Source organism: Mixophyes fleayi, chromosome 2, assembly GCF_038048845.1.
Source record: "Mixophyes fleayi isolate aMixFle1 chromosome 2, aMixFle1.hap1, whole genome shotgun sequence".
In the NCBI taxonomy this organism is placed as follows: Eukaryota; Metazoa; Chordata; class Amphibia; order Anura; family Limnodynastidae; genus Mixophyes; species Mixophyes fleayi.
The window spans coordinates 144,390,351-144,416,050 of NC_134403.1; the positions used below are offsets into that span (position 1 = coordinate 144,390,351).

General features: G+C 40.8%; 1 protein-coding gene across 2 annotated transcripts in view; it reads right to left on the minus strand.

The window, feature by feature from the left end:
- Nucleotides 1-25,700, minus strand: part of CRACDL (CRACD like) — a 76,469-nt gene that overhangs the window by 34,761 nt on the left and 16,008 nt on the right. The window contains exons 1-2 of one of the 2 annotated variants that reach the window (XM_075200146.1): nt 13,254-13,352; nt 9,553-9,626 (exon numbers count right to left, since the gene is read on the minus strand). In XM_075200146.1, coding sequence (XP_075056247.1) covers nt 9,553-9,626; nt 13,254-13,285 — 106 coding nt within the window. In that variant the 5' untranslated portion in view covers nt 13,286-13,352. Of the gene's footprint in view, nt 1-9,552; nt 9,627-13,253; nt 13,353-25,700 lie in introns of those variants that run through there. The other variant, XM_075200147.1, reaches the window with a different exon arrangement.

A 25,700-nucleotide genomic window follows, 5' to 3' on the forward strand; every position in this document is an offset into this window, starting at 1 on the left:
AAGTCAACTAAGGGGTATATTTAAGAAATAACGGTAGTGCACTATCGTGCACTTACCGTGTAAATTAGGCCACAATGTTTCCTACGCAAATTTATTAAAGGTGCATCGCAGCAGATATCATGAATATCTGCTGCTTTGCACTCCTCATTGTTTTTGCGAGCAGTCACCATACAACAGTATGGTGACTGCTCTGGCTGCAATCTAACAATTCCCGAAAAAACATTTTTTTCGGGAACTTGTCATGTTGAACTTGTCATGAAGCTGGTGTACATTATCAAAATTGAAAAAATCCAATGCTGTCAGCTCTGATCCGAGCTGGACAGCGCATGTGTGGAGGGATCACATGATCCCTCCCTGTCACTCACAGCTCTCTCTCTGCAAAGATAGTTGCAGAGAAAGAGCGGGGATCTTTGTGCTGCACATGTGCAATTGAAGAATGAAGAGAACGAGGAACACCTGGAGGAGATCCGGAGACAGCGTGTCCCGGAGAGGGGGGTGAGTAGGATTTTTTTTTTTATCACAGAAACAGCAGTTTTTCGGAACTGCTGTTTCTGTGATCCGCTTTTAATAAATTTGAGAAATAGTTCAATCCTTATCCATGCGATAAGGATTGATAACTATTTCTCACTTTTGCCGAAGAATGATAAATGTGCCCCGTAGTCACTTACCAGTAATCAGTTCTTGAAACTGCCATTTGGAATAGTACGGATTATAAACCATAATTTATAAATACATCATTTATATTGTACTCCAGTCTTGCATACAATGAGTTTTTTAAAACATGATTTAAATAAATAAAATAAAAAAACAATGAATGTAGAGAACCAAAATGCTATTTGTGAAATTAAATCCTATTTTTTTATTCCCAATAACAAAGGGGTTCATTACTTTGACAATACTCCACTTTTGTTATATGCGCTGTTTTTTTTTCAATAAAAAACTGCATAGCTTAAAAAAAAATTAAAAACAAGATATCACCTTCGGCTTATCTAATACGTCAATTATGGGCAACAGGCGGCCCTCTGAGCCTTCATATGCAGTTCCTTCCTACTTTGTCAGATTTGTTTGTTATAGCTTGTAACACTTGTTTAAAATGTTATTACAGATAGGTGTATCTTTCTATGAATATTTGAACTGTTAATTTATTACTGAGATTAAGGGTAGTGTGCGGTCTTTTGAAGGTTACTAAAGTGTTTCAGGTTGTCTATCTCTGTACTACATACTATTTTCTGCTATTAGATGATAAGGTAAATTAAATACACTTGCAATGGGGTAATGTGTCTGTAGTTTTATTTGACACGCTATCAGCTATTAAGTCATGGAAATAGTTCATTTAATTATAAGTGTATGTATCGTACTGACCAGAAGTGGAGTTATGTAATATATCACACCCAAACGTAGACAGATACAAATAGGATCTGTCACACTTAAAACCTTACAATATGAATTGGGTAAAAGAGACAAGACACAAAAGACAGATGTATCAGTTTACACTGTTATGCCTGTCTTTGAACAAACAATAACCACCTACATAATTAGAAGGGTCTATTGCTAAAATATTAATAAGCCTTTTTTTTTTTTCTAGCGGCATGAGGACTCCAAATTCCTGTGGTTGAGCAGGATCAGAGCACTACTGGTCCTCTAAAAATGGAAATGGGAAAAGCAATAGCGTAATATTTTATTTATTTTTCGCTGTCAATAGATATAGCCCCTAAACCCAAGGAGAGGCAGGTACTGGGCATGTTCAATAAAGGTTAGAAAAGAGCATGCTTAAATGGATGGAAACCAATGATGATTGATCTGTTTTACATTTAACTCAATGCATTCTTTGATTTTTGAAAACGTCCCTTTGTTTTCATGTCTGTATTTATTCTGTCCACATTGTATATCTCTGTTGTATGCATGTGGGATTCAATCACATTGGTGCTTGAATCCCACTGTTCCTGAATCTTCTCACCCACCATAGTAGGGTGAGCAGAATCAGAAGAGAACAATTTGTGAGCAGGTTATGTATACAATGAATTGAATATGCTTCTCTTGTGCAACCAATGCTTTTGAATGGGCAGGGGCTTTGCACACGAAAAACCCGTATAAAAGTTAAAGTCCAGACAACTGAATACAGTGAAAAACAAAATCTATTTTTTGCACAGGAGAATCATTTCCTTCCTCGAAAATGGGGAACTGAACAGGTCCTTCTGTCTCTCAACAGAATACTCAAAAATATTTTGAATATTTTGACCCAGGACAAGCACAGTAAAGCAATTCCTGAAGACTAAATAGAGTTTCTGAAATTCATACAATTCATCTTTCTTGACTTCGTGTATCAAAATAATTACTACTGGTTATTTCTTTTGTCCAATGCCTAGCCGTGGCTAAAATACTTATTGTTCACTGTGACAATTGCTCTGTCCTGTGACTGTTGAATTCACTAAAGGCCCGAGTCATTAAGGGGAGCAGAGCAAAAAAAATAAATGAGTAATTGTGCACCTTGGCAAAACCATATTGCATTGGAGGAAAATTTAAAATGTGGGAACATATTTATAGTTAGGATAGGGCATGTCATAGATCAACTTTAAATTTCAGTATAAGGATAAAGCTATCAAATATTTGTGTGCTAGATGAAAAAGCAGCCAGTATTTCATCATCATCATCATCAACATTTATTTATATAGCGCCAGAAAATTCCGTAGCGCTTTACAATTGGGAACAAACATTAATAAGACAATACTGGGTAATACATACAGACAGAGAGGTAAGAGAACCCTGCTCGAAAGCTTACAGTCTATAGGACAATGGGAGTTAGAAACACAGGGGCATGTGCTACATCATATTGCACAATGGACCAGCCAGACTGCAAAGGTAAAAGTACTGAGTGGGCTGTGTGTGTTGTAATGTTGGTCAGAAGGTTGTTGTCTTGCGTTAGCAGTGTAGAGGATGGCAATAGGGTAATCTAGGGAAATTAAGATGATGGTTGAGGAATCTCATAACCTTGTCTGAAGAGGTGGGTTTTCAGTGAACGCTTGAAGGTTTGAAGACTAGAGGAAAATCTTATTGTGTCGTGGGAGGGAATTCCACAACGTGGGTGCAGCCCGGAAAAATCCTGTAACCGAGAATGGGAGGATGTGATGAGAGTGGAGGAGAGACGTAGATCTTGTGCAGAACGGAGGTGTCGAGTAGGGAGATATTTCGAGACAAGTGAGGAAATGTATGCCGGTGCAATTTTGTTGATGGCCTTGTATGTTAGTAGAAGAATTTTATATTGGATTCGTTGAAATACAGGCAGCCAATGTAGAGACTGACAGAGTGGCTCAGCAGAGGAATAACGGTTTGTAAGGAAAATCAGTCTAGCCGCTGTGTGCAAAATAGATTGTAGGGGTTCAAGTCTGACTTTGGGAAGACCAGTAAGGAGGGAATTGCAATAGTTGATGCGGGAGATGATGAGTGCATGAATTAATGTTTTTGCGGTGTCTTGCGTCAGATATGTGCGTATTCTGGAAATGTCCTTTAGGTGTATGTAACATGATTTAGATATAGAGTTGATGTGGGGAATAAACGACAGTTGTGAATCAAGGATTACACCTAGGCAACGAGCTTGCGGGGTGGGATTTATGGTCAGGTTATCAACAGAAATAGAAATGTCAGGCAGGAAGCTTCTGTTCTTGGGTGGGAATATTATTAATTCAGTTTTTGAAAGATTGAGTTTGAGTTGGCGAGAAGACATCAAAGATGAAATGGCAGAAAGACAGTCAGTAACGCGAGACAGCACAGATGGTGAAAGATCAGGAGAGGATAGATAAATTTGTGTATCATCCGCATAGAGATGATACTGAAATCCAAAGGAGCTTATTAGTTTTCCAAGAGAAGTGGTGTAGATAGAGAATAGCAGAGGACCTAGGACTGAGCCTTGTGGTACTCCAACTGATAAAGGAAGCGGAGCAGAGGTGGATCCAGAGAAATTAACACTGAAAGAGCGATTAGATAGGTAGGATGAGAACCAGGATAGGACAGTGCCTTCAAGACCGAGGGATTGCAGCGTTTGTATGAGGAGAGAGTGGTCAACAGTGTCAAATGCAGCAGAGAAATCCAGGAGAATTAGAAGAGAGTATTGGTTATTATTTTTTGCTGTGATCAAATCATTGACAACTTTGGTCAGCGCAGTCTCTGTGGAGTGTTGAGAGCGAAAGCCTGACTGAAGAGGATCCAATAGGTTGTTTGCTGTAAGAAAGTGTGTGAGGCGTGTGTAGGCAATTCTCTCGAGAAGCTTGGAGGGGCATGGGAGCTGGGAGATGGGGCGGTAATTTATGAGAGTAAGGGTCAGAATTCTGTTTTTTTAAAATGGGAGTAATCACTGCATGCTTGAATATAGATGGAAAAATACCAGTAGAAAGAGATAGATTACAGATTTTAGTTAGAGGGGGAATGAGAACAGGAGACAGGGACATACCCATTTGTGAGGGAATGGGATCAAGAGGACAGGAGGTAGAGTAGGAAGATGAGAAGAGAGTAGAAACTTCCTCTTCATTTGTGGGATCAAATGAAGAGAGAGTGTCAGAGGGTGCTACAAAGGAATTGAGCAGATTGCTTGTCAAGGGAGATACCATTTCAAGCCTGATCTTATCTATTTTGTCCTTGAAATAGGAAGCAAGATCCTGTGCAGTTGGAGGATTTGGGGCGGGAGGATTCAGAAGAGAGTTAAATGTGTTAAAGAGGCGTTTGGAGTTAGAAGCCTGAGCATAGATGAGAGATCGGTAGTATGCTTGTTTAGCAGTGTCCAGAGCATTTCTGTAGGAGTGGTAGATATCAGTATATGTGATGAAATCATTAGAGGCACAAGATTTACGCCAGTGAAGTTCTGCTTTACGAGAAAGTTTTTGTAGAGTTCGTGTTACTGTAATGTGCCACGGTTGGCAACAAATTCTACGCGAAGTATGTAGTGTCGCTGGAGCCACTTGATCCAGAGCAGTTGCTAGGGTTTGATGAAAATGGGGTACTGCCCGATCAGGGGAGGAGAATGTAGAAATTGGGGAGAGAAGGGTTTGGAGAGAGGTGGAAAACTGTTGAAGATCAATAGCGTTGATATTCCTGCGGGTACGAGGAGGCTTGGAAGAGTTTGACACCAGGGAGGGCAAAGAACTGGGGGTGAGCGCGTAGCTAATAAGGTGATGATCCGAGAGGGGGAAAGGAGTGTTAAAGAAAATAAGAAACTGAGCATAGTCTAGAGAAAACAAGATCAAGACAGTGGCCATCCTGATGAGAAGCAGATTCAATCCACTGGGAGAGGTCAAGTAAGGAGGTTAGAGAGAGTAGTTTGGAAGCAGCATTGGAACGTGGATTAGAAATAGGGATGTTGAAATCACCCATGATGATGGTGGGGATATCAGTAGATAAGAAGTGAGGGAGCCATGCAGAGAAGTGTTCAAGAAATTGTTGGTGTGGACCAGGGGGGCGATAGATGACAGCAACACGCATAGAGAATGGGTTAAAAATCCTAACAGCATGTACTTCAAAAGATGTGAATGTGAGTGAAGGGATACTTGGTAGAACTGTGAATGTGCACTGTGGGGAGAGAAGTAGTCCAACTACCCCTCCTTGTCTGCCTCCTGGTCTGGGGGTGTGGGTGAAATGGAGATCACCATGTGAAAGGGCTGCAGGTGAGGCAGTGTCTGAATGCGTGAGCCATGTTTCTGTTATTGCTAGAAGGTTGAGGTTGTATGAGAGGAAGAGATCATGTACGGAGGTAAGTTTGTTACAAACAGAGCGTGCATTCCAAAGGGCACATCTAAAGGACTTTGGAAGAGAGGGGAGACAGGTGATGTGTTTGAGGTTTGCCAGATTTCTGTAGTGTTAAGATATATGTGTGTGGGAGAAGTGAGGGGGACCTGGATTAGGTAATATATCACCAGCTAATAGAAGCAGGGAGGAAGAAAGGTAGGAAAGATGATTGTAAGATGTGTGTCCTTTTAGTATCTGGCGGCAGGGTGAGGCTGTTAAAGTTATTGAATTTAAATAGCAATAGAGTTCATGAGTGTTCACTAGAGGTGAGTGAAGTAATGAAGGGGAAATGTGGACAGAGGTGTGTGTTGCAGGACGGGAGAGGGATGATATAGTCCTAAAGATAATGCCATGAAAAGAGAGAAAGAAAAATATTTTGGCAAGCATTGGGACTAGTAGTCAAATAGCAAAAATGAGGAATTAAAGGAATTGCCTAATTGCAATGTCCAGTGTAATCAGATAAGTAGTGTAGAGCTAGGCTGCAGCAAATGTAGTGTATTCCTGGATGTCTGGAGAGTATAAAGTAATGATGTGGGGAGCCATGTGGGGGAGTGGGTTGAAGTGTTGAATGGAGAGTAATAAAGAGCAGGTAGTTGAGTAGCTGAGATTTTGCAGACTCATGAGAGAGGAGATTGGTTGAAAGACAGTATAATTTCTTCCTACTTGTAAAGAGAGACAAAGCTTAAATAAAATTGTAGTACAGTGGTGAGATAGGAGACAGAAATAACTGTAGCATGGGTAGGGAGTGGTTGAGCAAGTAGTACAGCAGTCTGATTAAACAGAGGGGATTTTGCATTGAAACAAACTGACAAATAGAACAAAATTTCATGAGATGAGAGGAAAATGAGATCAGAGTCCAAAACAGTCCTCATGTTGCATGTAGCTTGTAGCCAGAGTGAGTTGAAAACATCAGAGGTAAAATATGGAGTTGCAGGTGAATACTGACTGTTGTCCTTGTGTAGCTGAGTTAATAGGCAGAATGTTCTTCTCCTCTTTCCTCCAGTGTAACTCCGGTATAACTCCGAATTATGCTGTTTAAATTTTTTGTTTTTTGTTTCACACTTGTATCTATACACTTAGCTCTATACACACTAACTAAGCAGCCATCACTGGCTTTGCAGCCATTCTACTATGACTATATCTGCTTAACAGACACATGTGATCAGAGTACTTCCATCAAGCCCTCAATAAACCCCCCCCCCCCAACAAACCTTAGCAGTAAAATGTTTAAACAAACAAACAGTGAAAGGACAACTTGCAATAAGGCTGTAGTAGTAATTACCATTAGAAATAAAACTGCATTTTCTTAATTCGGATCAGACTGTTTGCAATAAGGCAATAAGGCTGTAGTAGTAATTACCATTAGAAATAAAACTGCATTTTCTTAATTTTCAGTATTTTCCTTACATGCAAAATAAACTAATTTACATTGTGATATTTTGACCTGGAGAACATTTACTCCTTTTTTTTTTGCCTTACTCTCCTTAATAACTCAGACCCTAACTGTCTTTCATAGAGTTATAAAAGCCTGTGATCAATTTATTTGGGATATTTGGCAATTTTCACAATCACTGCAGTTTGAAATTCTTAAATGAACACATCCAACTAAATGATCAATGAACATATACACACACACACATATATATATATATATATATATATATATATATATATATATATATATATATATATATATATATATATATATATATATATATATATATATATTAAACTTAGAGTTTAGCTTAAGAAAAGACCTTGACTTCATGCCAGATGGTGGAAGAGCCAGAAGAGAAGAAGTTATGTGTCAGGAAGTAGAAACTAAGTGCTAACTAAGTACATAAACTGGTTATGGGGAAGTAAAAGAAGCTGACACAATAAGGAAATGGTGAAAATACAAACAAACAATATCTTAATATAATCATAAGCAGCACAGTGCAATAAAAAAAAAACATGTGCCAAATTGCAATCTGAATACCAGCAGCAAATTCGTATCAACAGACCAGTTATTAACACCTGACAGTCCGCCAGTGACAATAGAATCAGAAAGGAAAGAAAGGAAAGTAGAACAAAGAATTTAAATGGAGACAGAGTCTAATGTCATCCAAAGTGAATTTCAATCTGACGAAGATTCTTGAGATTCAGGAACAGGAGGAGCAGACAAAAGCAACTCAGGTGCTTGTAGAGGTCTTCGGGCGACCACCTGTGACTCAAATTGGATGAATTTGGTAAGGTGATCCATGCACAATGGCCGATAAAAGACAGAGTGGCGCATGTCCAGATCCTTCTCATCTTTGGACAACACTTTGTGCATTGACATTCATGGTTGTAGCATGTGTGACAAACAACATCACACACTTTTCCATCCAGGCAAGTAACACTGAGTCCAACTGTCACTTCCTTTCCCTCTCTGGCTTTGTGTGCTCTCTGTTGGTGGTGATGGTGATTATGGTGGAGAAACATTGGCATCTTTCTACATGGAGGGCAAAGTTCACCACATGGAGACTGGAGCCTACACTTAGTGCAATGCTCGGCAGGTATGGACCTCCTCCTCCTCCTAGGGGTAGTAAGAGAGATGCTGGTTCTGTTCCTTGTATCTGGAGCACGCTCTGATGAAGTAGTGGTGATAGTGTTGGACCCTCTGTCCCGACTCGGTAGTATGTCATCCTGTGCCAATTTCCCATGGGGACACTAGTCCCCAGCTAGCATCCTGATCTGTCCCATTGTACTGAGCCATTGCAGATGAGGTAAGTACCGTCCTGCCATGTGATGGTTCATAGACCCTCTACATGAAAGTGCACAACTGCAATCTTAGGCTATGGGACTCAGCAAGGCCAGTCTATATGCAATCTGTATATCTAACACCTATAGCTCCTTCACCCACCAGTGTACTACTGTGCACAGAAGCAACAGCACTGACGACAACCTCAAGCCCAGGAGACAAATCCAAACATTTGTTCCATGGCCATTCCACTACTCTCTGTCTCAATAACAGAGACTAATATGTGAAATGGCATATCTGCATCGGGCACGATTAACAGCAGCAAAGTAAATTTGCCAATTAGACTAAAATTTGGCTTTGCCAGTTTCTCAGCTTGTAGCACTGTCGCTTCCTCAAAAAAAAAAAAAAAAAAAAAAGACTACTTCCAAACACAGGAACTGCTGTGAGGTTGAAGGAGGTAAAACCTCCCTCCAGCTGCACTCTGCCACAACCTGTCACTCTTAATCAGGGTTCAGACTTGGAGCAGTAACCCAGAAGCTGCAGTGCTGCTCCAGCCACCTTTTGAAACAACTAGTGGGACTGCTGCAGAAGTGATCACCTCTGCACATCTGCTGACAACCTCTCTGCAGATGCCAAAGTCCCTTCTCAATCTAAACCCCACAGCAGAACTGGTCATTTTATAATTTTATAAAAAAAAATTTGGTTAGTTTGGTTGGTAAGGTGGCTCTGTGTCCTTACCTCTCCTTTTTTTTTACCCTTATCTCTGTCTCTCTCTGTAAATCTGTCACAGCAGAAATTAGTGTGACTGAGTATTTACAGTGCACTCCACGTTTCATCGAGTGAAATGGCATATGTCATAACGTGGAACTCCAATATTCCGCAGAACATTTTAACAAATTACGGTCATCTTTACTCCATACACAAAATGTAGACGCATGCTGCCACCTTGTGTTCATACAAGAATAATAATGTCATTTATATGAGCTTTTCTATAGAAAAATGAATAGAAAAGATGCAGAAGTAGGTAGGTACATTCAAGTACCAAAAATACATTTTACCTGAATTGTCATCTACAAGGCCATCTTCTTCTCTCATTTTGGAATCCATGTCTTGTTTTGCCCAAGCAAATGACCTAAAAAAAAAAAAAAAGAAAAGGTTACAGTGTGAAAACACAATGTTTATGCAATACTATTAATTGTTTGGATGCACATTGAACAACATGACACACTATAGCAAAAAGATACAAACATACAAATATTGCTCTATTACCGAGTTGTGTGTGCTCAGACTTATTAGTTATTGAGAGTAAAATAACAACTTCAAAGTACATTCCTATTGATATGTGCATCATATTCTTTTGGCTTCTCGAGCGCGGACAGTAGCATCCGATTCAAGCTTTGGCCATCTCAAAGGTACGTGTTTTTCTGTCGTATCTCCTGCAGCAGCTACAGGTTAGGTCTAAGTGCCGATTACTAGTGATGGTCGCATATGCACGCTAGAACATGTGTTTGCAATCAGGGGCAGCTGTAAAAAATTTTATATACAGTAGACATTCATAACGTCGTACACCTAGACCCGTTTTCAACAACAGACGTATCTTTAGATCCGCTCCTAGTTGAGAATGGATATGCGTTTGCCCAATATACGTGCATTTATTTATTTTTTAAAAAACCACAAAAAAAACAAACGCAATTTACGTTCATTTTTCATGCCTTAATGGATCAGGCCCATGGTGTGAAGTAACAAAAATGCATTCCCACTGTTCTGGTGTGAAAGACCTTTGTAAATGTTGTTCCCACCTTTGCTGGGAAGGATATTTTGATATTGATTTTTGTTAAATAAGCACACCAAAATGTTATTTCCCCTTTACCATTTCCTTTTGTGAGCCTAGATATTATTGAAGACAGAAGTAGTCTAATGGCACGATTAGTCTTGATAACCTCATATACCCAAATTCTAATTTGTATATACTTAAATATCTCTTTGGTGGAACGTTAAAGTACTCTTGCTTGAAATGCTTGTTATGGGCTCCATCTGATAAGTGTGCCACACACACTTGCTTACCGAGCCAATGATAAAAAAAAAATTTAAATGCATTTGGAAAACTGATTCTTTATCATTTTTGGGTATGCAAATTTCTGATTGAAGACATTTCGAGCATGCTTTCTCCAATTAATCTTCCAACTAATTTCACTAAGGCTTAGATCAGCTATGAGGCCTCCTTGCTAGGTTCTCTAGTTGCTTTAAGGTGTTCTTTTTAAAGTTGATATATAGCTTCTGTACTATTCCTTATATAACCTCTAAACAATATCAAGATAAATTACAACTAGGCCAGGAATTTGCATACTCAAATTGGGAGACCTATGGCCCTCATTCTATAACCAAACTCTTCTCCACTTTTAAGCCAGAACCCGACCTCTCCTCCATGAGAACTTTGTCTAACATGTTTGCAAACCAGTATATCACTATTGAACACTCTTGCCTGTGTGGTTCACCCTCCCCTTCTGTCCTGCCCGCTTGTTCCCCCTCATCTTCCCTCCCTGAATATCGATAAATTCTGCATTACAAGTTCCTGTTTGTATTAATACACTTTGTTAGACTGTTTTGTATTTTGGGTTATAAACCTGTTATTATTATTGTTTTATTGTAACCGTTATTTGTAATGCTTCCAATGCGCATATATATTTATATATTTATATATATTTAGAAAAAAAAACAAAAAAAAAACAAGGCTTTTGATCTCAGTCAACCTCTCTTTGGTGACACAACAGGGCTCAAATTTGGAAGTGTTCAATTTATAGAAGAAAGCTTCACTATATTATTCTAAGATGCCATGTAGGAATAGCAACAAGGTCTTCAGACTAGTTACATAATCTGCAAAAGGCATAGTTTATGTGATATATATATATGTGAAGACCATTACTGAAAACTCTGACTGATGGGTCTTTATAAAGTGCTAGAATCAATTTCAAGATATCGTCCTGAAAGGCAATTTTTGTTTAAAACTTCCTTCCTGCTATATAATACCAGTGTGACCCATCAAAGGCTTTATCTGCATCTTAAGAAAGCAGTACTAATTTGCTTATATGTCTTGAGACCAATTCCACCACATTCAAAACCCCTCGGGTATTGCTGGATATTTGGCATCTTGGTTACAAACCGTTTGATTGAAAAACTTGCAACCGAAAGGGCCTATTCCTGGTTTGGAAGTGGTTACAATTAAAGCCTCTAACATCTCTGGGAAACTCTTTTAGTCCCTGCATTGTACAGAGACTAAGAGAGGGTGAAAGTTCAGCTTAGAAGGTTGTATAAAAGTTGTTTGCATAAATGTCAGCTGCAGGGGCTTTATCTTTAGGTAGTTTTTTTAATTACATCCTCAGTTTCGTTTTGAGTACAGACAGCCAGTTTTAATTGCAATAGTTTTTGGTCTTAATTTTTTTATAGAACCATTTCACTTATTTTAATGGGTAATTAATTTCTATTGGCATAAATTAATTAAAGTGCACACAGAGCACTCAAATGGAAACGTCAGCTAGTATTTCATACCTCTCCAAGGGGTCTATTTATGACCCTTCGTTTTTTTTCACTTAATACTTTTCAATCCTTATCTCCTTGATAAGGATTGAAAAGTAACGGCAATGTATTAAAAAACTTCTTAGGGACAGCAGTGCCGATAACCTGCTGTCCCTGAGAAGTGACTCACCTGATCATCGCAGTCTTTTCTCAGTTTTTTGAAGGCTGCGGTGATCTTCTCTTTTTTTCTTTTCTTTTTTGTTAGTGCGCATGCACCGACCGAAAACTTGGTGCATGCGCACTAACATACTGGAAGGCAAACTGTACGATGAGTGACAGGTAGGGATCACATGATCCCTCCACACATGCGCTGTCCAGCTCTGCTCTTCAGAGCAGAGCTGGACAGTGCAAAAGTTTTCAGATATGTTAATGTACGCCAGCTTCAGGTTAACATGTAGAAAAAGAGAAAATTTTCTCTAGTTAGCCTTTAATACATAGCGCTTCTGAGCACTTCCCGTACACTGTTATGGGGAGTGCTCAGAAAAACGATAGGAAATGCAAAGCAGCAGATATCTGAGATATCTGCTGCGATGCTTCAATAATACATAGTAATTTCACGGTTAACACAGGGGGGAATGCTTGATAAATAGACCCCCAAATCCACAATATGCACCAATCAATAGGCATCACAAATAATAGCGGACATGATCCATATTGACAATGAAAATAGAATAGAATGAAAAACTTCTACAAACAACAGCATTATTTTCATATTTCAAAATTACTCTAGATAGTAAACACAACTTTTTTTAGACCCAAAAAAACAAAGAACAAATATAGTTGAATATACCAACACCTTATTTACCTAACAGCTAGTACAACATGTATAACATACAGTGTATGTCATACACCTTTCGGTCACCTCTAGGGAATAGCAATAGAGATGAGAGGAATTTCCTAGAGAATTTCCATAACACTCATGCAATATAATCGTCCTGTGCTTTCAATATTCTGTTTATAAAATCTACCAACATAATTTACTGTGATGAAATATCATAGGCAAATACAACATTTTAATGGAGAACACCTATGCTATAACATAAGCATTAATGCACAGACTCAAGTTTAAAATAGAATTCAAGGTGTGTAACAAATATAGTCTATCAATTCTAATTCATACAGTCTGACACCTGCATTTTAAGCACAATTAAAATGAAACTCCTGTGTCATCACGCTGAATACTTACCTTGTATGTTGTGCCACTTCATCAATTACCATGTACTGCTGTACACATAGCTACATAGAAAGTTGTGTTTGTAGTAACACTTTCTTAATTTCTAGACTAATTAAATTCTCTTTCCTAAAATGTCCTTTATAAAGTTGTTGTGACATTTATATGATTGGTCAGTCACTCCTTGTTTTGCACAGCCTGTGGCACAGCTGCTAACATGCAAAGCAGTGCCTTTCTGTTACTCTTCTTTCCCTGCACAAAAGAATATCCATGTGGTTATTTATAAATATCTACTGCTAAGTAACACCTGGACCACATCCATAGAGATTACAGCGTCCTTGAGAGAAGCAGCTATTCGCCAACATTGTCAAGCACATGTGCTGTGCTATGTAGGTGCAACATGCTTATCTGGGCAGCAGTGGATTGAGAACAATACACACTGTACACAACATTAGAGTATGGCAACAAAGCAGTTTGCAATGATGCTCTTTATTTCATGGGCAGTGTGCACGGAATCTGTGATTGTTCCAAATCATCATTCAATCACTCTTTAATAAAATGTTTTCTTGCTTCCATCTGCTATGAATTCCTAGGTACATACTGAAAGTGGTATTTTGTTGGTATTTTGTAAGACCGACAAACAACACAGTACCATTATGTTGCTATTAGATTAAGTTATAATTTATTAATGGTGAGTATTTATAGAACAAGAGAACTGTATTAGGATCATGGTTAATTCTGTTCACAATCAGAGTTATAGTGTCTGTTGTCTGCCTTTAATGATTCACGCTTGAATGTACCCAGGGTCGGACTGGCCTGCCGGGAAGCCGGGCTATCCCCCGGCAGTCCCCAACCCCTTTAAACTCTGCCCCCTTCGTTGGAGGGGAGAGCAGGTTTATATTATATATATATATTTACCACGTCGCGGCACCGATGCCCCTCATCCCTGCTACGTTCACATTGAGATTTGGGGCGTGACGTCATCAAGTCACGGCCGACATTGAGTGAGAAGCGGCGCAGAGAGGACCCAGCATGGAAGAAAGAAGACAAGAAGAGAAGAAGAGGAGGAGAAAAAAAAAAAAAAGAAGGAGATGAAAGAAGTCAATACTAGTAAGGTAAGTAAAAGAATGGAGTCAAGGGGAGAGAAACAAAAAGGGACAGAGTGATGAAGAAGAAGAGGGGGGGCGAGGCACAGAATGATGAAGAAGAAGAGGGGGGGGTGAGGCACAAAATGATGAAGAAGAAGAGGGGGGGCGAGGCACAGAGTGATGAAGAAGAAGAGGGGGGGCGAGGCACAGAATGATGAAGAAGAAGAGGGGGGTGAGGCACAGAATGATGAAGAAGAAGAGAGGGGGGCGAGGCACAGAATGATGAAGAAGAAGAGGGGGGGGAGCGAGGCACAGAATGATGACGAAGAAGAGGGGGGGAGCGAGGCACAGAATGATGAAGAAGAAGGGGGGGGAGCGAGGCACAGAATGATGAAGAAGAAGAGGGGGGGAGCGAGGCACAGAATGATGAAGAAGAGGAGGGGGGGAGCGAGGCACAGAATGATGAAGAAGAAGAGGGGGGAGCGAGGCACAGAATGATGAAGAAGAAGAGGGGGGGAGCGAGGCACAGAATGATGAAGAAGAAGAGGGGGGGGAGCGAGGCACAGAATGATGAAGAAGAAGAGGGGGGGAGCGAGGCACAGAATGATGAAGAAGAAGAGGGGGGAGCGAGGCACAGAGTGATGAAGAAGAAGAGGGGGGAGCGAGGCACAGAGTGATGAAGAAGAAGAGGGGGGGAGCGAGGCACAGAGTGATGAAGAAGAAGAGGGGGGGAGCGAGGCACAGAGTGATGAAGAAGAAGAAGGGGGGAGCGAGGCACAGAGTGATGAAGAAGAAGAGGGGGGGAGCGAGGCACAGAGTGATGAAGAAGAAGAGGGGGGAGCGAGGCACAAAGTGATGAAGAAGAAGAGGGGGGGAGCGAGGCACAGAGTGATGAAGAAGAAGAGGGGGGGAGCGAGGCACAGAGTGATGAAGAAGAAGAGGGGGGGAGCGAGGCACAGAGTGATGAAGAAGAAGAAGGGGGGAGCGAGGCACAGAGTGATGAAGAAGAAGAGGGGGGAGCGAGGCACAGAGTGAAGAAGAAGAGGGGGGGAGCGAGGCACAGAGTGATAAGGAAGAGGGGGGAAGGCACAGGGCGAGGAAGAAGAGGGGGGGAAGGCACAGGGCGAGGAAGAAGAGGGGGGGAAGGCACAGGGCGATGAAGAAGAGGGGGGGGAAGGCACAGGTCGATGAAGAAGAGGGGGGGGGAAGGCACAGGTCGATGAAGAAGAGGGGGGGGAAGGCACAAAGCGATGAAGAAGAGGGGGGGGGGGAAGGCACAGAGCGATGAAGAAGAGGGGGGGGAAGGCACAGAGCGATGAAGAAGAGGGGGGAAGGCACAGAGCGATGAAGAAGAGGGGGGAAGGCACAGAGCGATGAAGAAGAGGGGGGGGAAGGCACAGAGCGATGAAGAAGAGGGGGGGGAAGGCACAGAGCGATGAAGAAGAGGGGGGAAGGCACAGAGCGATGAAGAAGAGGGGGGAAGGCACAGAGCGATGAAGAAGAGGGGGGGAAGGCACAGGTCGATGAAGAAGAGGGGGGGGGGAAGGCACAGAGCGATGAAGAAGAGGGGGGGGGGAAGGCACAGAGCGATGAAGAAGAGGGGAGGGAAGGCACAGAGCGATGAAGAAGAGGGGGAGGAAGGCACAGAGCGATGAAGAAGAGGGGGGGAAGGCACAGAGCGATAAAGAAGAGGGGGGGAAGGCACAGAGCGATGAAGAGGGGGGGGGAAGGCACAGAGCGATGAAGAAGAGGGGGGGAGGCACAGAGCGATGAAGAAGAGGGGGGGAAGGCACAGAGCGATGAAGAAGAGGGGGGGAAGGCACAGAGCGATGAAGAATAGGGGGGAAGGCACAGAGTGATGAAGAAGAGGGGGTGAAGGCCCAGAGTGATGAAGAAGAGGGGGGGAAGGCCCAGAGTGATGAAGAAGAGGGGGGGGAAGGCCCAGAGTGATGAAGAAGAGGGGGGGAAGGCCCAAAGTGATGAAGAAGAGGGGGGGGAAGGCCCAGAGTGATGAAGAAGAGGGGGGGAAGGCACAGAGTGATGAAGAAGAGGGGGGAAGGCACAGAGTGATGAAGAAGAGGGGGGGAAGGCACAGAGTGATGAAGAAGAGGGGGGGAAGGCACAGAGTGATGAAGAAGAGGGGGGGGGGAAGGCACAGAGTGATGAAGAAGAGGGGGGGAAGGCACAGAGTGATGAAGAAGAGGGGGGGGAAGGCACAAGTATTAATCGTGGGTCCTATTGATTTAACGCCGGGCCTGGTTGTAATTTTCTAAATGTACCCATTTTTTTTTCCCCAAACAAGGCTCCCAACATTCCGGGATTCAGACAAGCCGCAACTAAAGAAACTAGCAACCACAGGTGGTGAAAGAGACAATAACAGGTAGGACAGTCTGTCAAATGTTCTGATTCTAGTGGGACAATGTTACGGACTTACTTTATCGCCGCCGTCCGGAAGCCGCACTTCCATGTTCAGCGGTCACGTGACCGCAACCCGGAGGTGGTCACGTGACAGCAGCCTAAGAGGCGGGGATTTTGAATCACCGTCAGTATTTAAAGATCACTTGCTGAGTGTCAGAGCAACGCTTACCTGTTCCTGGCTCCTGTTGTTCGTGGATTGCTGTGTCTTCCAGTCTCCTGTTGTTTGTCTGTGTTCTGACCCCTGCCTGTTCCACTATTCTGCCTCTCCAACCCCTGTGTACCGACCCGGCTTGCTGACTATCCCTCTATTCTTGTGACCCGTGTACCGACCCAGCCTGATTGACTTCGAGCTTGCCTCCTGATTCTGCCTGCTTCTCATTCCTGTGTACCGACCCGGCCTGATTGACTTCGCATCTCCTGCTCCTATTCCGCTGGGGCAAACCTGAGGACCGTGACCTGCGACTCCTGGCAAGCGAAGCTCACCCCTTGCGGCGGTTCTTGGTGAACACCGGGGAGATTGTTAGACTCCGCACCTCAGGTAAACCAGCGCTAATCAAGATTAGTAGTAATAATCCAGTAATCTGTTACAGACAATCCAATTTTTGGTGACTGTTCTGCCCAATCTAAGGGGCAGTTTAAGACGGTGTACTCTTTTCTATACACACTGCATTCTTTATATACTACACTATGGTGCTAGCTGTCCTTCGAGGGCTGACCACTCCCACTCTAGTGTCAGATCTCGCCTCTATGATGGCTGGCCACACCCCCTCTGGTGGGCCCCTAGCGTTGCAGTCCCCCGGTGGGCCCTTTATGCCCCAGTTGGACACTGAATGTACCTACCTATGTCTTTTATAATATTGGTAATACTCGCTTATAAAGTCCCTTCAGAAACCTTTGATATCTGCACACCAATCAGCTGAATGCACATGAAGTTAGATTTTACCAAAGTACAAAGTCAATACAAGCAGATTGAAATTATGAATTGCTACAAACCGAGGTCTGCATGTGATCTGCTAGTTGATAAAGTGCAGCCACCAGCTAGGTCCAGCTTTATGCCCCTGACGGCCCCAGCTCTGATTTATTCTTTCCAGTCACCCGCGTTCCCAGCTCATATTTGGGCCATGGGTGAAGCTCATAAAGCAGAGAACACTTCCCCATCATGTGCCCTGCTCCATACGATGCAGGCAGGCCTTGCTAGTTTCTCCATGGAAAAGAACTGCAATGGTGTTTGCTGATTACTTCATTCATTAAAGCAAATTAAGGAGTTATGAAACAGATATCATTAAATTAGTATTGGGTGGTAACTGGTACACTAAGGGAGGGATGAGGGGGGAATGTTGGGATAAGGGGATGCATGACGTGGAGAAGCCTGAAAGAAGTTTTGGAGTACAGGAGTGTTCGGGATTTTGGGGTTAGTGGGAACATTCTACAGCAATTGGAAAGCCTAAGTGGCATCTGGGTAATTTGTGAAGGATTATATTTTTAGAGGTGGCAGGATGCACAGAGGGGAGAAAGAGAAGGAAGCAGAGTAGAAAGTGGAGGAGATGTGTGTAAAACTCGAGCAAACATATTATCTGCCCATTCTTGTACGTCATTAATACGTTATTGCAGAGTAAATGGTGTCTCTTTCTTCGACTAAATGTATTATTATAACCTAATACTGAGATTAAGAGTAACATGTGGTCCTTTTGAAGGTTAGAGGGCCTTGAAGTGTATCAGGTTGCCCGTGACTGCTTTGGAGTGATGAATGCTATGACTGTAATTAAATTATATTTCAATAAATAAATTCATGTGACATTTAATTAGTTGCTTTAAATATACAAAATAACAAATATAACACTATAAGAGTAACTGCTACTTATCAATCTAGAAAGTAGATATGTAGTAAAATAGAACTACTTAGTAAATCACACTTAATTGTTTGACATAAGAAGCATGAACTGTCCAGTAAGTTCAACCTGCAAAGTTATATTACTGCACAAAGAAACCAGACATACACAAAAAAAATGCTCCCAGCAGCTATATTATACAATAAAGCACCCATATAAATTTGGATAGGAGTTTACCTATACACATTTTTTGCAGATGATCAATACAATGTCATGCATCTTTGCCACAATTGCAATTAAAAAGCATATGCTACAATATGATTTACTTTTTATTGCTATTAGCTTGTCTGCTGCCTCCTGGTGGACAAGTAAGCATTTCTTAGGTTCTTGTAACTGGCTGCCATTCCACTTCATGACCAGACCAACATTCACATATTTAGGTGAAGGGAGGCATGTAAAAACTACTATTTCATGATCCTTCCTCAAATCACTTTTATACAAATAGTGCAATCCTAGTTGATCACAGAAATATTCCAGCTAGTTGTATGAGATATCAAATATCTATCAAGGTCTGATATGGTTATAGGGACCTGGGACAAATATATGCATTTTTCTTTTACTTTACTTTATTTTTTTGCCGGGTCCACCTCACCTCCAGGCCCTTCCTTCACTCTCTGTAGTTCCCTTCACCCCTGCCCATGTGCACAAATGCTTAAGGTGGGGGTAAGTGGTGAGAAGGCTGCCAGTGGGCAGAAATAATTTTGGATGTTTGCACTTTATATTGTAGGTTTGGGAACAAATGTATTCTGCACAACAGTCATACATTTTTGCATGGTTACATAATATTCATGTTAAATGCAGCATTATTACAGAGACTGGGTGACATACTTCTTATGGGCTGGTCAGAAAGTGATTGAACCAGTGTAAAAAAAATATGGGTCATGGCAACTAAAAATGGCATCTTGGCGACCAGAAGTGGGGACATGTGGGAGAGGGGAAGACACTGGAGACTATACTGAGGGGAATCACTGGCTGCTATGCTGTGGGGGTGAGGGGGACCCTGGCTTTTAAGCAGTAGGGGGTACACTACTGTTACAATGAGGAAACAATATTGCTGTTCTAATGTATTTACAGTATTTGGCCAGCTAGTTATTCTATTGCAGGTCATTTGATATTTTTCATAATGGCCTTAATCTTTGCTGTTGGTATGCTTCATGTATAGCAGATATTTCCTTAACATTTTCTGGCTACTAACATTTGGATCTGGACCTGTTCTTTTGGATGAGATTTTCCAGTTTTGGGTGAAATTGTGATAAGCTGCCCATACAAAATATTTTGTTTAATTAATTTTGTCAATTAAACTTACCAACAATTGTACAGCGCATGGATCATTAAAGTCTGATTGGATTTGATTTGATCCAGCAGTATGGAAAATCAGATAACCATCTTTTGCATGATAGCTTATAGTGGATCCCTAAAATGTAGGGTAGTATGTGAAAATGTAGTTTCATTCCAATATCATCTGTACAATATGGACCCATGTGTGGATACACAGGTCTCATCTTAACGATCCAATACAAGCAGACTGCAAAGTGAGTAACCAGCATCACTGTACAACAATTACAGGGTTTTTTTGCAACTTCAGCATATTGTACCAACACAAAGTACCTAATTAGATGTAGCAGATAATTTATATTAACTACATATCTAGCAACGGAAACTAATAAAGTAAGAGTTTGGTTTTAGTCTGATCAAACATTGTATAGTATGTGGCCCCATTATAAACAATCACAATCCAATCCGATTTACTCCAGTATTGTATGTAGCAGCATAGAAAATCCCATTGGTATGTGCATGAGCTCATAGGACAATGCATAAATAGGGAGTGTGTAAGTTCCAGCTAATTTTCAATGTATTTAGCTCATTAATTGCAATCCTCAAAATATCAACCACCACCCAATGAATCACCCAATGAACTGTTGTCTATGGTCAATAACCTATTTAGAGCAAAGATTGTTAGCAGAACAATAGAATCCTGTACTGTGTCTACACCTTGACGCACACAGAAACGTAGACAAACATGAAGAAAGCTGGCAAGGAACATAAGTAAAGGAAAGGTAATAGATATGCCCTGCCAGCCTGACATTAGAGGAGAAAAGAAGAAAGATAAAAGAGAACAAATACTATTAAACAAAAGCTTGTTCTCAGAACACGATTTTCCAGTAGAGGGCTTAAACTGTTCCCATTTGATAAACACCACATACTATAAACACTTTAAAAACATACTGGTAGGTTAATTGGCTTCTGATTAAAAAATTAACCCGTATTGTATGCGTTTGTGTGTATAATTGTGTGTCCATGTGGCAGGGAATATAGATTAACTCCAATGGGGCAGGGACTGATGTGGGTGATTACATTTTCTTCTGTAAAGCACTGTGTAATATTCAGGCGCTATATAAATAACGGTTAATAAATCATAATACATATGGTCTCCTAAACCACAAACATTTATTATATAATTAAATGTTTAGCACTAATTACTGTTTCTTAATTGTTCAAAAAGATCCTCAAATACATGTGATTAGGGGCCTGATTCATTAAGGATCTTAACTTCTTATTTAAGTCTCCAGGACAAAACCATGTTACAATGCAAGGGGTGCAAATTAGTATTCTGTTTTGCACATAAGTTAAATACTTACTGTTTTTTCATGTAACACACAAATACTTGATAGCTTATTTGTACACTGAAATTTAAAGTTGATATTTGTGTGCTACATGAAAAAACAGTCGGTATTTAACTTATGTGCAAAACAGAATACTAATTTGCACCCCTTGCATTGTAACATGGTTTTGTCCAGGAGACGGAAATAAGAAGGTTCTTAAGTTAAGATCCTTAATGAAACAGGCCCTAAATTTTTAAAAGAGATGCTATAAGGAAACAATTACAATATATCACACATATTATATGTGTGATATATTGACTGTGCCAATAATAAACATTGAGAGATAGGAGGTTGTCTGTGAGGAATTATTTATATATTTAGGTTTACTTAATCCCTTAATAACAGGAGGTGTTTTCTATGTTAGTGACCAGGCCCCGTTTCACAGTTTCTCTATGTGTCTCTTTAACTGAGAAGTAATTTTTAACTGTTTTCTGAACCTTACTAAATGTCACATTATTTATCTCAGGACAGATATGTCTTTATTTTGTAGCATAGTGAAATAAGTCCATTACACAAATTAAACAAAACAAAAACATTTCTATCGTTCTTCTCACGGTTACTTTAAAGTTAAGGCAACTGAACCATAGAAAAGTTTTATTTTTAAATTTGTGTAAACCCCAGAAAGAGAACCATAAAATGAATCAGCTAGTTCTCCCAATAAAACATATATGTCTATGTGAATGTAAATTATGTTGGAGATATAGGGCCTTGAAACGAAGGCGATTTTATTTTTTTATTTCTTATATTTTTAAGTGATAACTTATATTGACCTGTCTCCCTTACTGCCTGCACTTATAAATTCAGTGTAAACTGTATCTGACAACAGCTGACATATCAGCAGAGACGGATTGGCCATAGACCTTACCTGTAGTTTTCAGGGTAGGTCACTGGCCGTGTGTCTGATTTCGCCACCCCTTCAGTCTCTCAGTCTCCAATTATGTATGATTAACATACCCCAACTGTGCCTCTGCCACCGTTTGTGTGTGTGCCAATGTCCAACATTTTATGAGCCCTTTATTAAATTAACGGGGCTTTTTCTCACTTCAAAAGGTTAGTCGCTACCAGAGGCGGAAAGACTACCTTTGTATAGCAAAGCCTATTTCCAAGTTTTGTGGTGAAGCTTGTACCACCATAATACCTATCTGTTATTCCATCTCAGGCCCTGTTTACCACCACTATAGCTACGGTTACCCCCGCCAACTTTGTATTGACTCAGTGTACAGTTGTTTTTTTTCCAAGACCACTTTAAGCTCCCAATCTACCCCTGCACATCAGCTGATACATGCAGCATGCACTGTGTTTATCAGTGCTGCTAAGCAGGAATCTCCCTTGTAGTTCCATGGGCTTCACTACACATCAGGAAATTCCTGATGACATCACAACTGTGATCTCACCAGATTTCCTATGATTAAAGGTGATGTCCATCTACCCCACTGAGCTATACTTAGCACTTACAAATTCCGGCCCCTTCCTGGGAACCTGACGCTGTCAATGATATATGGGTTCTATGTTTGATGCTTAAGAAGTCTATGTGCTTGAGGTGTAAATGCACCAAATCTGATCAGGAAGCAGTTAAAGTGCAAGTAAAACCATTTGCTACTATTAACATATATATAAGCCTCTGTTAACTAAAAATAAATACCTGTGAAATAACTGAATCATTATGCCTAACTAAATGTATCAAGCACCTTAGAAGCTTGTCCATATCGGTCTTAGAGTAGTGCAAAGCCAGATGATATGTGATTGACTAACACGTCTCCAAGGTAACAGAAATGCTCTGTACAGGCAGCAGATTAATGGATTCAAATATATGGGTAAGACCAATGATGCCACAACAAGCATAACTAAAGCTGTGCACAGATGAATGATGAGGGGGACACTTTCTCTGTATATCCACCCAACCAGTATACTGACCATCCATTAATTTCTTGAGTAGAATACTGTAGACTATTGAAGAGTTATACAATAAGTGACGGGTTGGAGATTTTAAAAGGTAGATATGAGACAAGGTTAGAATAGAGGGACAGACAACAGAGACCTGCATGATGGAAGATAAGTCAGAGAGCCACTCTGGGGAAAAAAGGCATTGAAGGAAATGACTATGAGCAAGGTAGGTGCTATATGCATATATTTTATGTATTTTGTGTTGCCTGCTGTGGTTCTTATTAGGATTGCGCAACGATTGTCCCTGTCTGCCTTAGTGCTGCTGCTGAAAAAGAAAGGACTAGCTGGATGCTGAAAATAAGGAGCTTTGTGCACTATATGCTTCATAAGTGTGACAGTGTAGGGTTAAAGCAAGCTCAGTGCTGCTCCCGGCCTCTTCAGTGACAGTACAAGCAGTGTATGATTAACACTAATGACTTGGCAGCTATACTGTAAACTGAAGGTAATGGAGCCCTGCTGTACACTGAAGGTAAAGAAGCCCTGCTGTACACTGAAGGTAAAGAAGCCCTGCTGTACACTGAAGGTAAAGAAGCTCTGCTGTACACTGAATGTAAAGAAGCTCTGCTGTACACTGAAGGTAAAGAAGCTCTGCTGAACACTGAATGTAAAGAAGCTCTGCTGTACACTGAATGTAAAGAAGCTCTGCTGTACACTGAAGGTAATGAAGCTCTGCTGTACACTGAAGGTAATGAAGCTCTGCTGTACATTGAAGGTAATGAAGCTCTGCTGTACACTGAAGGTAATGAAGCTCTGCTGTACACTGAAGGTAATGGACAGGGGAGGACTGGCCAATTTTAGCCCAGGGGGCAAGACTCGACTCAGCAGCCTATTTTAAAGGAAAAAAAAATGTAGGTGGCCCAGAGACCCAGCTCATGGTAGCACACTATGGGACCGGGGCCCAGGGGGCAGATGCCCACCTGCCCCCCGTAAAGGAGCTCTACTGTATACTGGTCACATGTTATATAATAAGAAAAAAAAAGACATGTTAAACAACATAACCTTTTATAAATTCTAATTGTTGAGTTCTAGTTGGTTCTTGTACCACTTGGCATCAGTGGTACACCACACATGATAAACACATTTTTCTTTACTGCCCTTTCAACTTATAATGATAACTACATTTTAGTACTATACTTTATGCCAGGCAGCTTGTAAAAAACCTCAAACAGTAATTTACGAATATATTTTCTTCATATAAATCTACCCTTCCGACTCCATTACTCTTAAGGACTCCATTGTCATAATCTTCACAGATGTCCTCCCACTGGGTAGGCCGTAAATATATCTTTACATATACACAGCTGCCTTTTATCATATCTTTCCTATATTTCCTTAACATGCTATATCCTTCCAAATCCACTGCCCACGTGATGGGTGATCAGGTCCTTGAGAGCAGTATTGTATACTGTAGACATTAAAGCTTCCTATATACTGTGAGCGCAGGAGCTGTACTGTAGCAACTGCATTTCATATTATATTGTAGACATGGAACTGGTAGTATAAGCTTAGGTTATTGAAACAATAGTGTATACTGTGGATATGGAAACTGTACTTTATATTACCTGGAATGTTGCAGCCCTGGTTGGAAAAGGGATGGATAAATGAAATGGCGTTAACCGTTCTCCCCTCAGTAACTTGCAATACAGTGGTATCAGAACAGTGAATATAATTTTATATAAGGGCTCATTCAGATTTAACTACTTTCAATGTGCTTGTTTTCATACATAATGCATGAAAATTGCATCAAACATAGAATTAAGTTTCTTATGGGCATGATTGTCACCGCCAGTTTAAAAAATCCACATGCAACTTTAGATTTTTAGAACGCAGTAAACCCATCTTTTAAAGCGTTAATTTGAGGTAAAATTATAATGGAAAAAATAGCTAACGCATAAAAACCTAACTGGGTGCCTGTAGTTGGTAATGAGCATGTGAACGAGCCCTCTCAATGTCACTGAACACACAGCAGCAGTGTCCTTGCATTATTGTTCTATAAAACACAGAGTTCTATTTTAGAAATGCTTTTCAAACCAGCGAGTTTTACCCAAACTTCTTAAGGCTTCGCAACGGTTGTAAATGTACTTCTACACATTTGTAAGCACTTTAGTGGAGTTTTGAAAACTAAGATTTATATACAAATGCATACAAATTAAATTATATTTGGATGAAAATTTGCTCCAAACTAAACAACCAAATCACACATTTACTGTCATGGTCTTAATTTTAGGTGTTTAGCCTTTATCTTAACACCATAACTTGCTAGGAAAAAAAAAAAATGAATTGCTTCTCGGTTGCTATAGCTTGGTGCAAAGATTTCACCAAAATGGAATGTTAGTAAATAACCTGTACCATGAGTTGTGGCTCTATTCATTCCTAATCCTGGCCCAGTTGTCCCAAACCTCTGAAAAAGAGGCTTAGCAAAGGAAAGGCTTTAAAGAAGTTCAGCATAGTTAAGTTTGA